The sequence below is a fragment of the Anopheles aquasalis genome, chromosome 3 (genome assembly GCF_943734665.1).
Source record: "Anopheles aquasalis chromosome 3, idAnoAquaMG_Q_19, whole genome shotgun sequence".
NCBI classification, from domain to species: Eukaryota; Metazoa; Arthropoda; class Insecta; order Diptera; family Culicidae; genus Anopheles; species Anopheles aquasalis.
The window spans coordinates 54,323,118-54,338,726 of NC_064878.1; the positions used below are offsets into that span (position 1 = coordinate 54,323,118).

The following is a 15,609-nucleotide window of genomic DNA, read 5'->3' on the forward strand; positions in this document are numbered from 1 at the left end:
CGGATGCTCGATCAACTATCGTATGCTCCAGGTTACATTGTCCGTTTATTGATTGAAATCCTCTAGGTTCGATAAATGCAAAAACGGGAAGAGGATCGGGGGTCTGGGAGGGTTAATGCTGAATCTCTGGAAACACACGCCCGTCGCGGCCGAGCCCACGGATTTATCACTAATATTCGTTTGTGTGTTTCCGGGGGCGGAAGAATCGTTCTTCGGAAACAGGAGGATGAGTGTGTTACGGAACCGTGTTATCGTCGGAACGAATTGATGCAGGAATCGAACAGGATTCGCTGCACCACTGTGTGCTAAGTGCGCTGCTTATGTCTATGAGATATCAAACGTGACTTTCGACGTATCGTAAACATGTTTATACTAATTCAGAGACAGAGGGCCACGTGAGTGTCCGGTGCTCCGGTTTCATCAGGTTCAACAACAGCATAAAGAGGGACTCAAGTTTGATTCTTTTTTTCTGATTTTCCTTAACGCTACGTTTACAATTTGATGGCGATGGCGCTTCCGCTGGACCCAATAGTATCTTATTATCCTACTACACGAGCACGAGCCCTTGTTTGCAGTGTACTTGCTGATGTCCTATTGCTGGCTCGTTAAAGGAGGGTGGCGTCGTCTCGCTATCTATCTTTTCCACTACGCAATTGAAGAACGCGGAACAAGCGCAGAAAACAACATCGGAACATCAACGGACGACTACTGATTGATACGCGAAATTCTATTACTGCCGCGTCGTGTGTGCTAGATCACTCTGTGTGTGCTGCTGCTGCTGTTGTGTACGATCGATCGACCAACTCGGGTGACCAACTCTACATTTAGATTATCGTGATGAGAAGGAGACGTGGTTCGTGGATCGAAACATCGAAAATACTCCACAAAGACACCGGCAACAACACGTTAACGACAACAGAACGGATCGAGATACTTCTGGCCGGTTTCCGGCAGAAACATCCAATTCGGTCGCATCCTTGATCACACCCATGGACAGAAACACACACAGTCGCAAACACACGTGCACACCCATTAATGGTTCTATCATGTAAGTTTGAACGCAATGGATCAGAGGTTTATACAGGTGGTAAACGGAATGCTCTGGTTCATGATCATCGCTTAAGGACTGTGGGTGCACGGGAATGCAGCTCACGCGATCGCAGATACCTGATACCTTTCGTAAGTTCGATTGCTTTTGATACTGTTGCGTCAAGTCTATCGATTTGAGAAAGAATGATAGAGAGAGAGACAGAGGGAACATTGAACTCCCTCGATAAATGGGGCCTTATTGTTGTGTCTTTGCCTTCGTACTGCAATGCAATGGACACCGCCTCCTTTCTTATCTGCCTTCTAGGACGTGTTTCGGTAATTGTGCTGCGAGTATGATCGCTTGATTTCATGGGATATATTTATATCATGCTCATGTAAAAATGCTATCGAAAAAACAATCTACTGTGAATGCTGCTGCTGCTGCTGCTCGCTCCTGCAATGCGTTTCGTTTAATGCAATCTCGCGATCATATTGCGATCAATCTACTACTAGTCTCCTTCTGCCAAACGCAGCCTATATCCACCGATTGGTAGATAGAAGTAATCTAATACCACCATCCCTCGGTTCCACCAATCGCTGCCCCTGCGTTCTTTTTGTAAAAAATGCTGTATCCTTTCTATCGCGGCATATCTATCATCCGCATCCTGATTCGATCGATCGCATGCTCTGCTTTGCTACTTTGCTACAAAAAAAACAAGGCAGGACTGGGCTAGGAAACGGTAGTGAATGCTTGCAATTGCTTCAAATGTTCTTTCTTTTTTCTATCGATTCGAAGGGCTCTCTAACCCACCCTTAACTCGATCGTATCGATATGGTCTATGTTTTTTAATGCAAATTTGATTAATCTTTTAAAAAATGTCCTCCGCTCCCCTTGCCCCTGCATCTGTGGTGTATTGCGATTCATGTTTTGGTCAATGTTTTTGTTTTTTCTTCCCTTTCTGAACTCCTGTTGCTGCTCTTGAGAGGTACGGTTATATGTTATGCCTTGCTGCTCCACGGATAAATGCTCGCGCTTAATTCTCCCCATTCTGCTTTGTTCTAATGTCTATAGAAACAAAGAACTAGCACTTGTTCTTCTGCTGCTGTTACTACTAGTGCGTCTTCGGAGTGGATGATGATATGCGCTACCCCGTCCAGCCTGAGTGATCTAATGCTTTTCCGGGGCTAAATCCGTTGATATTTCTCACAATCGTTGTATGTATGCTGCAACCCCCTATTCTCACGCGTGTGATAGCATTGTTTTGTCCGGTGAAAACACCTTTTGATTCCCACTTTGACGCCCCGTGATTACCGATTAATGCGGGGTGTTTTAATTGAACGAAGGATAAGCACAAAATCAATAGATGAGGAGTGATAACTGAATCTTTTGATGACCAACTAAGCAAAGGCACTTTCATATGGATTTTCCCCTTCACCACGCTTCTTTTTCTGACTATAATTACCATGGGAAACGTTGTTTTCTGAACGAATGATGATTCTCCTCCAGGGAAAGGGTTGGGTAACTTAAATATAATCAAACAATTTAGAATTACAATTGTACGCTTTAACATATCGCTACATATAATCCAAGGAAGGAAGGAGGCGGGATGAGAGGGAGCTATGCCGATCACGTTTCCACCCTTCCTTATTTCCCTTCCTGCCTAAGAGTGATCGATTGTGTGCGTTAGGAACTTTATTTAAAAACTGCTTTTGAATGTGTAGCGTGTACCTTTTTTGAACCATATTATACATCATACATGTAGCTATAATCGATTGCAACAAACAACATACACTCATACACATTATGCACACACAATTGGATTGGACTTGAGCTCCCTCTTGGACTCTGAAATGAAGAATGTACATCTTATACCCTCTTAAACTCGATTCGACCAGCACTGCTGCTACTGCTGCTGCTGCTCCATAATGCTTTCTAAATTCATCCGCTTGTGCGCTATCCGCGTCCTCTGCCTGCACGCACGCACGCAGGTACGCATGCACCACTTGTAATGGAATCACTTGAGTGAGTGTTATTAGAAGGCTCCCCACCCGGACGGTGGTGGACCATCGAGGAGCCTCGTAATAACTCCAAACTCTCGTCCGAGAAGCGAAGCTGAGAGTTGGTGAACGCAATTTACAGGACATGCAAATTTTCACAACTCTTGGACTTCGAATCACGGGCCCAAACGCGGCCAAGCAATCCCTTCACCTTCAGGCTGGCGGAGGTCCGTGAGCCCCGGTACTTTCGCGGGCTGCAGACCGATGAAAAAGAAAATACAGACAATGAAATTAGAACCACCACCATCACCAGCGACAGTAGGCAACTCACCTGCTGTGGGCACTGCCCGGCGGTGTCTCAACCAATCCTCCTGCGGCTCCCCCTCCTACACCTCCTCCCGAGGCCGGTGGTCCCGAGACGGGCGTACTGGGGTTTGTGCTGCCACCCATCCCGGCCAGACAGATCGCTCCACCGAGCGGTGAGCATGCTCGGCGTTTCGACTTCCTTATCGATCGCTTCCTGAAGAGGTCCCTGGAAGGAGCAAGGTGGAAAGGCACATATCGTGCGTTAGGAAAACATCCAGACACTAAGATGCGTTTTTTAATACCTTGATTTTTCCGGGTTCTCCAGCTTTAACCTTATCTGGGAGAGCAATCCAACCAGCAGCTCATCCACATTGTGGTTGATCCCAACGGACGTTTCGATGAATTTACAGTCGTACTGGGTCGCCATGGCTTTACCCTCTGGAAAGAAGCAACTCGTGAGGATTCTGACGCATTATCGTGCTCCTCGTCTTACCATCCGACGCCACCATGCGGCTCCGGGCCAGGTCCGCCTTGTTCGCCACCAGAATCACAGCCTTTTGCGCGATGTTCTCCGTCGTCCACAGAATCTGCAGTATGCGCTCCGCAATCAGGAAGCTACCCTTGTCCGCTGACGAGTAGATCACACAGTAACCGTGCGGATCGTACGTTGCCATGCAGTTTTCCGGCTGCTTGGAAGGAATGTAAATGGAAGGAGGAAAATTAGATTCCATTGCTTATACTTGCAGCGTAGAGTGCGTTGCGTTGCGTTGCTTACCGCCATCTCCGTGTAGCTGTGGTCGATGAACGTTAACTCGGATTCTTCTCCGCTGAGAAGAACGGAAACCGTTTTTTCACCAGAATCATCATCTGCCGGAGAAATAGGGAAGTAATACGCGCGATAGAGAACGATGAGCATTACGCGGACTAGCGGTATCGATTAGTGTGTTTGGTAAGGATTCTGGCGGGAAGAAAGGAAGCTGTGGAGCTGATGGATATTGCATTTTCCTTTGTATGTTAGCAGCCTTCAACCAGTTCATCGCCTACTCTTCGCTATTCTTAGTTTCGCGAACAAAGTGGCAATCCGAGAAGTGGCAGCAACCGTTGCTCAGCTTGCAGCTCACTGAGGTAGGAGCTGCTGCTGGTACAGCACCACTAACACCACCACCCCTACCTGTGCACCACCATCGGGCAATAATGCTCGCCCATATTGCATTTCCAGTGTCGGGAATGCAGCACCAAGCGAGCGAGTGGAGCATTAGTGGGAGCATTCGCTAGAGCAAAAGCGACGTGGCGGAGGACAGAAGCTGTAGCTGGCTGTAAGTACAACAATTGCTCCAGCTCCAGGCCAGTCAGCAGCCGGCTGAGGAGGAGATGCCTCAGCATAAATGGATAGCTCGCGATGTGCCCACCCGCCCACCCATGGTGTCCTCGGTGCGAATGCGAACGAATCGGAAAAAGGAAAATCACTTGCTCCATCATCAGCAATATACTCGGTGCTGTGTGGGAGCAATGTGTCGACGTTCGACGTGCTGATGGACACATTTTAGCAAATACATAAAATAAAGCAGCGGGAGTCAGAGCAAGGGGAGGCAGAAGCAGAAGGAAATTTAATTAAGTCCTTCTGCCGGAGGGACAGAGGACAGAGCGAGCGAGCGAGCGAGTGGGCGTAAGCTGCTCCTCCATTCCTACACCTTCGATGACCGCTGGCGCAGCGGTTGTGCTTAGGAGAGTGGGAGCTAATAAATTGTCTTGCACTTGCCCCCCCTCCAGCACACCCTCTCACCACCCAGCACAATGTATCCGCTTTTATAAAGGAAATTGATTTTTTGTCTTCCTTTTTCGATGGGAACGAGGTGCTCCTGGTCCTGGAGCGCAAGGCGCTTGGTACAAAAGTAATTACGTAGGATGGCCCAGAAGCGCGAGAAGCGCGTTGGTCAGCAAAACTGGCTAACCATCGAATGCAACCGAATGCCCTGCTGCTGGTTTTGTGGTGATGAACCGAGAACAATATGTGGCGAACCACATCGTAACGCAGCGTGATGATGGCGGGTAGTTGGGATCGGATCTCCGGTGGAGCGATTTTTTTTGTCGCTTTACAAATTAAATCATGTAGCATGGCATTCGAGGGGAGGTGGGCAGAAGGTTTGCTGTGGTTGCGGACACGAAATTGCTCCGTAACATGTGTTCAGGTGTTCAACCGTCCGCCGGCGGTGAGATGTGCTGATGCTGACAGTTTCATTACGCCCTCAAATTCGTTGTAAAACCACGTGTTTTTGTGTACGACCCGCAGTTGCCGCAATTCAATGACCTTGTTCCATCCATCAAAGTCTGATTCATTCAAGAGCACGCGGTATGTAAAGGACGGCGCGATAGCAACAGCAAGCGCCCTTTGAATCTATTTGTGTCCCAGTGATCTCTGCGGTCCGGAAGCAGAACATGTTTTTTGATGAACAACATTGTAACTCCTACGTGCGCTCTCTCCTCTCAATCGCTCTGTTCTCGTGCCAAGAGTGAAATGTTTCCCCGGGCAGGTCTGCAGGAAGTTGTTAGTTCGTTTCGCTTTTCCGGGTGATTGAATAGAACTATCGGTGGCCCCCGTTACTTACCTATACTGGTATCGTATGCATGCAGGTATTCGGAGGTCATAAACTGTGATACTAACGAGCTCTTGCCGACTGCCGCTCCACCGAGCATCAATACCCTGGAACAATTTTTCATTTTCAAGACAGTTAGTGTCGCTCGAAACCACTCCTCTTCTTATTACCATCGAACGAAACCCCCTTGGACAAGAGAGATGGATGGTATTACAATGTGCCACTCACTTGTAGGGACCGGAGGCCGGATTGGACGTACTGCTTTCCCGGCTCGACGCCAGGCTGCAGGTGGCCGAAGTGCGGGCAGACCCGGCGGCCACGGTACCGGCGGCAGGAGTCAAATGTTCGGTGCTGTTGGAAGAAGGAAAGTTTTTGAGCCGGTAAGTTTCGAATGTTTCCTTCCCGGAATGATGGTCAGGATGGGGGGCCATTCAACTGTAATAAATCGTCCGCGTACCTGGAATTGGAGCTCGCTACACTGTTGTTGGATTTGCTTCGGCGACTTTTCAGTGAATCGCCCCGGTTTACGACCCCTTTTCCCGTGATCGAAAAGTGCCTCAGTCTGTAGTACTCCTCCTCGACACCGGTGTTTGGCATCGATGCCACTCTGCGTCACACGAAACGAAGGAAAAGGACGAAATTGGAATGCAGATTATGTTGGATAATCAAAAGCCTTTTTCATCAAGCAGGAGCTCCTCCAAAGCTCTAGAACCCTTACCTGGATCGTTGCTGCGGTAGGCATAATTGATTTGGACGGCCGCATGCCCGGCTTCCCGGAGTTTTCACCGACTGTGACCGGCTGTGGTGTGGGCTGCCGTATCTGGAATTATGGAAAATTAGGAAAAAGAATTAAATGAAGAAACAGTTCCACCAGATGAGAATGTGTTGCTCAAAAGTTGAAAAAACAGAAATCGTTTGCCCGCACATGTGATTTGTCCGTTTGGATTTCCAACAACCGCGCTCCTGTGCCAAAGTGTTCAACCTGCCCGTTTGAACGAGTGCGCAACTGTCAAACAGCTGTCATGTTCCTGCGCGTGTGTGTGTGTGTGTGTGTGTGTGTGTGTGTGTGCCGAGTGAAAAACGACCGTCCGCGAGTTCGCGATTTTCCCTGAATTTTTTCCTGATTTTTGTGCGCGACCCTTCCTAGAGCATACACAGCGTTTAGCATAAAGTCCTGTTGTTCCCCGTTAGTATGTTATCCTGTCCGTTTCGCCAAGCGATTTAGTGTAACCAGCAAACAAAGGCGGAACGCCTGAGAAGTGAAAGTTACTGTGCGTGTGTGCGCAAATCTTCCTGGCTGGCCTGCGATTATTGTGCAAAATAATGATGATTGCAAAAGGCCTGCTTCCCAGCAGTTAGCCAAGAGCGTTCGTGTTATAAAAGTGTACACCGAGGGGCACGGGTGCCCCAGCAACGAAATGATTGTCGCCAGCAGCAGTAGCAGCAGTAGTAGCAGCAGGAGCTAAGCAAAAAAGGTATGTAACCCGCTGAGGACGGTCGCTGGTTCCTGATTTCCTGCGCTGATAGCATCGGTGCGCTCTCGTAAACAGCCGTTTTTTGTTTGTTTTTGTTACACACGCAACTTCAAACGTCCAGCGAAGCGTGTCTAGCGTGCTACTGATACTGATGAGACTAATGAGCGGTCTGGTGCCGTCTTTTTTCGTTGCTTCTCTTCCGCCTATCATCATCAGAGTAACCGCCGACCCCGGAAGGCTGACCCGTGCACCACAGCAGGAAGTAATGATTGGAGGCGACTACTTGGAGAGACGTTAATTGAATAGCAACCGCGATGACTTCCCACGGAGGAACGCCTACTGCGGTGGCGATAGGGATCGATTTCGGGACGAGCTACTCGAGCGTCGGCATCTACCGGAATGGCAAGTTCGAAATCGTGGCCAATGAAGCGGGCAACCACCGGATCCCGTCCGTCGTCGCCTTCACCGACAAGGCGCGCCTGGTGGGCGAGGAAGCTCTGGCGCACGCCGACACCGACCCGGCCAACTGTGTGCTGGAGGTGAAGCGTGTGCTGGGACACTACAACGATCCACTGGCAGCAGACAGCAAATCACCACCACCGTCATCCGACATCCACTGCCGTCGCCGTTTGGTGCAGGTACAGTTCAAAGGCGAAACCAAGTGCTACCATCCGGAAGAAATATGTGGCATCATACTGGCCCATCTGCGCACGATGGCCGTACGACAGCTTGGACCGGGTTATGTGGTTTCCGGAGCAGTGATTGCCGTACCGGCGCAATTCTCCGATGGTCAGCGGCAGGCCGTACTGGATGCGGCCACCATTGCCGGGCTGACGGTGCTGCGGTTGATTAACGAACCGACGGCGGCCGCCCTATCCTTCGGCATCAACAAGCAAGTGATCGGGGAACAGTGCGTGCTGGTGTGCTCGTTTGGTGGCGGTTTTCTCGACGTCTCCATCCTGACCATCTACAACGGGGTGTTCCAGGTAAAGGCCAGCTCGGGCGATACGCATCTCGGTGGCGTGGACATCGATAATCGATTAGTGGAGTACCTGGTGAAGCAGTTGGCAGCGAATGGTGACGATGGGAACGCCGTGAACGTTAGCGAGGATCGCGTGGCGATGCGAAAGATACGGAAAGTGTGCGAGCAAGCCAAGCGCACCCTTTCGTACACGAGCCAGGTTTCGATCGAGCTGGATCAGCTCGGTGCCGGTGCCGGTGCCGGCAGTGGTCATCGGTTCATCACAACCCTGACCAAGGATTTGTTGTACGAGCTGTGCAAGGATCTGTTCGAGCGGGTACTACTGCACGTCGAGACGGCATTGCGGCGGGCCCGTAAGGATCGGTTTGCGGTGCACGAGATAATGCTGGTCGGAGAATCGTCCCGCATACCGCGGGTACAGATTATGCTGAGTGAGTTCTTTGATCGCCGTTCGCTCGCCAGCTCGGTCAACTCGGATGAAGCAGTTGTGGTGGGGACGGCCATTGCGGCCGCCATACTGAGCGGTGAAAAATCGAGCGCCATCCAGGACGTGCTGTGGTGGGATCTAGTGCCCCGATCGATTGGATTGATCGGTGAGAACGAGGGCGAACCACCGCGAATACTCATCAGCCGTAACTCCACCCTGCCGCTAAAGGTACGGCATCGGGTGAAAAACTACCGTGCCGTGCAGCGGCTGTACGAGGGAGAGAGTGCCATCGTAGAGGATAACGTTACGCTCGGCCAGCTGCGGCTCGAGGGTAGCTTCGGTGACATCGAGGACGTTGGGTTGTCGTTCAGCGTGGATCTGAACGGTGTGCTGCACGTGATGGTGGAGGGCAACATCGAGCTGAAAGCTACACTGGACAAGGGACGGCTCGAACGGTACGAAATCGATCGGATCGTGTACGAGCATAAGCGATTGTTACTCGAAATGGAACGGGATGAGCAGGAGGAACAGGAACTCAAGAAACGGCAGCAACTGCAGCAGGACAGGGAGGAGGACAGCAACTCCAAAATACCTCCATCACTTGTGGGCAGCGACGGCGAGACGGCACTGGTTGGTACCTGGGATCGGTTCAGCGAATGGTTGCACTGTATCTGCATCGTAACGTTCGACCTGGAGCTTGGGCAAGCGATGGAACTGATCTACCCGAAGCATGTCACGCTGACGGAGCAGGAAAAGATGAACATTTGCTATCTGGCCTTCCCCGATTCAAACTCGGGCTGCATGGGTGACTCACAGTTCCACATCCGGTTGCGCGTTTCCTCCGGCTCGGAAAACTCTACGCTGCCCCGTGGCCTCCAGGAGTTTAACTGCCACTGTATGCCGGTGCACCGGGCCGATCCGGGGCACTTCTGGGGTTTCGTGTACTTCCGTCAGATCAAGGATAGCACGCTGAAGCGCGGTTACTTCCAGAAAAGCGTTGTCCTACTAACGCGGCTTCCATTCGTCAATCTGTTCTACGAACTGAGTGCGGTCGTTGCACCGGCCTACTTCGAATCGGGTGAACCAACGCTTGAGTCGGTGTGCGATAGTATCTGCCGCTGGCCGTCGTTGCTGAGCGACGAAATGCTGCCACTGCAGTTGCTTGGCAACGTGTACGAGGTGACGATACCGAAGCAAACCGGCAAGTATGCCATCGTACCGGAAACGCTAACAAGCACGGCTGGTGGCGGAGGAGGACGGGCAGGCAGCGGAACGACACACCGTGTCATCGCGTCGGTGCACGAGATTGACATCTTCAGGAGCTTGCAGCTGTTTCTACCGCACATCCATCTCCTCTGGGAACTGGTGCTGACCGGGGAGCCCATCATCGTGACCGGTACCTCACCGACTGACTGCGCCCACATGGTCCAATCGTTGACCAGCCTCATTAGCCCGCTTGCCTACTGCGCCGAAAGCCGTCCCTACTTTACGATTCACGATACGGAGTTTAAGGAGTTTACGCAAAATAAAAACGGCCATCCATCGATCATACTCGGCGTCACGAATCCGTTCTTCGCCAAAACGCTACAACACTGGCCTCACACGATACGCCTGCAGGACAGTACGGAAGCGCAGCTACAGCGGCAGCAACAACAGCAGCAGAAACAGCAACACCACACGAACCATCACCAGCAGTCACAGCCATCGACGGCAGCAGCGAAGGGCGGAAGTAGCAACATACCATCAGCGCCGTACGGTGGCGATGGTTCCGCCACGCTGTCCCGTCTGTCCAAGATCAAGCAGATAACACACAAGCTACTAGACTCGTCGCCCGGCCTGTACACCCAGTACAAACCGTTCGTCCAGAAGGACAAAGCTTTCATCAAGAAGATACTGCTCGGGCTGAAGACGGAGCGGCCCGTTTCCGTCCAGTCGGCCCTCCTGCGGCGCCATCTGCTCGAGCTAACGCAAAGCTTCATGATACCGCTCGAGCGGTATATGGCCTCGCTGATGCCACTGCAAAAGGATATTTCCCCGTTCCGGTCCGCCCCCCAACCGAACCCCTTCCGGCAGGAGGATTTCCTGGCCACGCTCGACGAGTGCGGACCACAGCTGACGTCTACCTGCCGCGGTGACTGGGAGGGACTGTATCGGCGTTTCTTCAGCTCGCCCAACTTCAAGGGCTGGTACGAGGCGCGCTACTTTGAACTCGAACAAACGCTCCAGGTGCTCCACATGCAGACACTCTCCGAGGCCAACCTGGCCGAGTGGGCCAAGGGTAAGCTGGAGGTGGAGATTGTCGACATGATACTCCGCCTGCGCCATAAGCTGGCTCTCTGCAGTGCTGGTGGCGGTGACGGTGGCGGCGGTACCAGCAACCACATAGCAGCGCTACCGGTGCAGCTCAACGCCAAGGAGACGCAGGCGCAGCTGCTGCGCCACATGGAGAACATGAAGAAAAGTCTTCCGGACGATTTGAAGCAAATTCTGGGCGATGCGTGATGATGGGTGGTTATGCAATGGTGCCGATTGAGGTTACGACGGTTTGCGTCGGTATAAAGGGTTTGCGGTTCGACGTGTGGGTGCGTGGTGTGTTCACAAAAGTGATGTCATAGTGTGATGGGCATAGAGGCTGCTGAGAATAAAAGGCAAAACAATTATTCCCCCTGCCCTTTTCTAACCACCCTGGTTAGGATTGTTGGGTTTTTAACCATAATTCATGGGCTTCCTTTCGTTCTCTTAACATGATGACAGCACCGTAGTAGGCCGGTAAGGTCTTCATCGATCGCCTGCCACACTCGTCATCACTCCCGCTGGTAAGTATAGACACCGTCGTTCCTTCTTCCCATCTTGTGCCCGCCACAGGGGGATGTGTACGGGAGAAATGCGGTAGAAATGTGTCCCACGATATGGCGCAGCAACGAATCAACCATCCGACCGACCGACCGAGCAGCTTGGCACAATGGCTTTCGAATGGAATCTTTGGCAATGAGCCAAGGAATGGAAATATTTCAAAACACATTCCATTATGGAGATTCCGCGGTCAGCTGACCGACCGCTCTTACGAGTTTATGGCCTCTCGGTGCAATGCAGACACCGAGCGATGGAGTCACAGCAGCTTGCACGACAGAATGATGCAAACGTTGCTGCCGCAGCTGTGACTTCAGAGACCTAGGTCAGACTGAATGATACAGATAAGCACACCGGTATGTACTCTCGGAGCGTTAGTTTACTATTGTGGCAACGCAAAAGGTTATCCTTTATGGCTGGAGAATGTATTGTTTCAATACTTTGCCACAGTTTTTTTTCTTCTTCTCTCTATTCAAAGCACACCACAGTGGCCTTCTATGGTTTTGCCAGCATAGACGCATAGTTACCACGCATAACAACCATCCAGCAGCAGCCATATAGCCATTGTGTGATTGAAAGTCCAACAAACTTTTCCTTCATTCGACAGTCCACAAAAAACATAGCACGCACACCAATGTTGGGGGGGGCAAAACTTCCCGTACCCGTGCGTGTGCAATGCAAAAGAACCGACAAGTGGTGGTGGAAAAGGCCAAACCAGGAGGTAAAACTGCCACACACTCCGGTGTAGGTGTGCTTCCTCCCCGGCTGGTTCCGGCTGGTTCACTGCGCCCATCTCGCATGAAGGAGTTATGAGCAAATGGCGGCGGCATTTGGCAATGAGATCAGATATCCAGAAATGGCATCCCACCTGGGAGTCCCAGTCTCCTTGCTTCTCTCTCTTTCTCTCTCTCTCTTTCGCTCTTGCAAACTCATACGAGACACCGTGCTGGCCTTGAACCGGCGGGAATGTACGACAACGAAACGGCTACAACGCCAATTAGGTGCACGATAATTTACTTCTCGTCCCGAAACCGAACGATGTACCAATATTGGCATGCACGCATTCGAAGAAACAAGGTATCCGCGTATCCGTCCTTCGACTAGTAGCACCACGAGCAGCATCGCAAAAAGACCGCAATTCGCAGTTCTACCGTGCCGGTATCACGCGCTAGAGTTGATGCTACTTCTGCTGCTGCTGCTGCTGCTGATGATGAGGGAATGTTTATCGATATGCTTCCGCCGCAACGACAACCGCGGGCAGAGTGTATCGAGAGAGTAGGCGGGCTTGCTTGATCACCGAGCAAACGACCGCGGCGGCATTTCGGCATTCGCGATCCAGTGAGGCGCGTTTGATTACCGGAAGGTCGCATCGCCAGCCAGCCACCCAGCCAGCTAGCTAGTCGAAGAAGGATGTCGTTGGACCGCAGCCACCGAAATTTAATCAACGAAACAACGTGCACCACACACTACTGCATTGCACACGCAGCAGCAGCAGCAACGGATACCGTCGTGCATGTCTACTTCGATGTAGTGCCGTTGGTGGGAGCATAATGAAATCATTTTATGAACCTGATTCGGGCAGGCTGCCGGATACGTGAAACTGCGGGGAAAGTGTCGCGCCCAGCATCCCCAGGGGTAGCCGAGGTTGAAAAGTTTTTTAATTTAATGTTCACAAAATTAAAACATTTCCGCGAGAGAGCGAGCGAGCAAGCGAGCGAGCAAGATTCAAATGAGAGGAGAAAGAGAACCAGGGGGATTTTTGGTGTTGGTAGCAGTGTTCCGTCCCACCTACCTCATCTCGAAATCCTTTATCTCCTCCGTCGTAAGCGTATTGGTCACGTCCAGCAGTTGCCGCATGTGCTCCTCCCGTTGCTGCTGCTGCTGCTGTTGTTTCTTCTTTTGGGCCATCTGCTGCTGTTGTTGCGGGTCCTTGGGGCCCTGCTCCACGCTGATGAAGTCTCCCTCGTTCTTGAGCAGAATCGTCTCGACGGACGTGTAGTCGAGGCTGAGCGAAGGCTGTTGTGTTCGTGAGACAGAGAGAAGAAGAACAAAAGAGGTGAGAAGGCGTTTGTTATGCGTTGAGTTTATGGAAATTCAATACCAGTGGACGCCAACAACGCGAGCAATATGCAAAGCGAGCGAGTGAACGAGCGCGAGTGCGAACACGCACCCGCACCCGAAACACACCAATTAACTCGGCTCCAAAATTAGCAAATGGTTACTCTGATAGCTGGTAGAGCGTGTTTAATGCTGGAACAAGCGAACAAACTAGTTGGCTGGCTGGTTGGCTGCCTGGTTGGTGTGCTGGTTGCCCGAGGTGACAGCTGCTAATTAAGGAGGAGAACGAGGTTCCGCCTCTTTGTCGATGTCGAGAGGACACGGACACTGGGATGCTGGCAAAACAGATCCGCGTCGATCCGAGTGGCACCGGCAACAACACACACGCTGGAACCACACGCCCAGGCTCTCTAATGGGACCCAGAAACGACATAATATGCGTGCGTGCGTGCCCGGCCGACGTATGTTGCTATTAGTGGGTGCGCCTCGTTGCCCACCCGCGTGCCAATTGCTACTCGTCGGCGGATGATTGGGTGCCGAGCAAATGAACGCACGGACGTGTCCACGACCACACGACGACGGCGACGGCCACCACAGGGACCAATATTTGCCGAAATAGCAACCAGCTGCCGGGGGTTATCCCATCCACCATCCCTGATGGTGGTCCGAATGATGACGTTGGGTGCCACACTACCACTTATTGGCGCCATCAGGCGCTGCAAGAGTCATCAAATGAAATTAATCAAATAAAATAAATCCACACGTTCCATTTGGCCATTTGGCGCAGGGAACCGCGGATTCTCGGAGTGGCCACCAGCCCAAAAGTGCCCGGTATCCCCCGGCCGATTGATAATGCCGAGTGTCTGGTCCACGGGGAGCGTCTGGTCGGAAGTTATGAAACTGGAACCGGGGGCCCAGCCAGGCCCAGTGGAGGAGTGGTGTGATGATGATCCCGTGCGCATCAACTTTTATGCTTTATTGGGGATGGTGCCCGGTGCCCGGAACACTCCGGGATGCATCTTTTATGAGCCACCGAGGGTCTGAGATGAGATCGAGTCGGGCGCACATGTTGCCTGCCTGCCTGTCCGTCCGTCTGTCAACTGTTCCCGTTGGTGTCACTCTGTTCTGTCGCGCGCATCATCTGTTCATCTCTCAGCATCATCATCATCGTCATCATCATCACTGGTTGCTGTCCAAGATATCTGTTTTGCGAAAGGATCCAGGATATGTGGTATTGCCCTCTGGACGACTCATTCGAAACAGGATCAGATGCATGGAGGGGTTGGAGGGATACAATGAGAGCCGCCACCGCCGCCGCTGCACACTTGCGATAATGAAGTTTTCTGACGATGAGTTTGACCTTTTGGGACATTCGTCCCGGTTCTACGAATAGGATCGAAAGGGAGCTCTCATCTCTCTTGGTTCTGTTCCGGACTGGCAAATGAACTGTTGCTGCTGCTGCTGCTGCTGCTGCTGCTGCTGCTGCTGCTGCTGCTCTACTAACTAACGATTCTTAGAGCGAAAGATGCGTAAACACCGGCAGCAGCACCTTCAATCAACAGAGAAAATGAGTAAAAAATGAATTCCCCCACCTTTCTCACTTCCCTTTCCCCTAGACGCTTCATTTCTCATGAATTTTCAGTAGCGACAGTGTGTCTATGAGATAATGTCCCCAAGTATTCCCCCCGTCTAGACCAGCTGCTGCTGCTGCTGCTGCTGCTGCCGATGTCCCCAAGAAAAGTTTTCTTCGAAGCACAACACCCCGTCCATCCCATCTTCGATCAACCATTCTCAGACTCGATCTCTTTCCCTGCCTCTCTTCCTGCATTCTGTTCTGAGCTCTGCGATGTCATTCACGTCGTCTGTCGTTCATCAACCATCTGCCACTTT

At 51.7% G+C, this 15,609-nt stretch overlaps 2 protein-coding genes across 4 annotated transcripts in view; one reads left to right on the forward strand and one right to left on the reverse strand.

Moving 5' to 3' along the window:
• Positions 1-26: 26 nt before the first annotated feature.
• LOC126578097 (uncharacterized) overlaps positions 27-15,609 on the reverse strand; it is a 38,176-nt gene continuing 22,593 nt past the window's right edge. For all 3 annotated transcript variants that reach the window (XM_050240356.1, XM_050240357.1, XM_050240358.1), the window contains 10 exons: positions 13,454-13,677; positions 6,646-6,747; positions 6,385-6,534; positions 6,156-6,278; positions 5,940-6,034; positions 4,109-4,200; positions 3,827-4,019; positions 3,636-3,771; positions 3,359-3,559; positions 27-3,281 (listed from right to left, as the gene is read on the reverse strand). In XM_050240356.1, the coding sequence (XP_050096313.1) occupies positions 3,164-3,281; positions 3,359-3,559; positions 3,636-3,771; positions 3,827-4,019; positions 4,109-4,200; positions 5,940-6,034; positions 6,156-6,278; positions 6,385-6,534; positions 6,646-6,747; positions 13,454-13,677 (1,434 nt within the window). In that variant the 3' untranslated portion in view covers positions 27-3,163. The remainder of the gene's footprint in view (positions 3,282-3,358; positions 3,560-3,635; positions 3,772-3,826; positions 4,020-4,108; positions 4,201-5,939; positions 6,035-6,155; positions 6,279-6,384; positions 6,535-6,645; positions 6,748-13,453; positions 13,678-15,609) is intronic.
• On the forward strand, positions 7,002-11,527 carry LOC126578096 (uncharacterized). The gene is made up of 2 exons (XM_050240355.1): positions 7,002-7,402; positions 7,619-11,527. Exon 2 carries the CDS (start codon positions 7,717-7,719, stop codon positions 11,311-11,313), a length of 3,597 nt encoding a protein of 1,198 aa, XP_050096312.1. The 5' UTR covers positions 7,002-7,402; positions 7,619-7,716; the 3' UTR covers positions 11,314-11,527.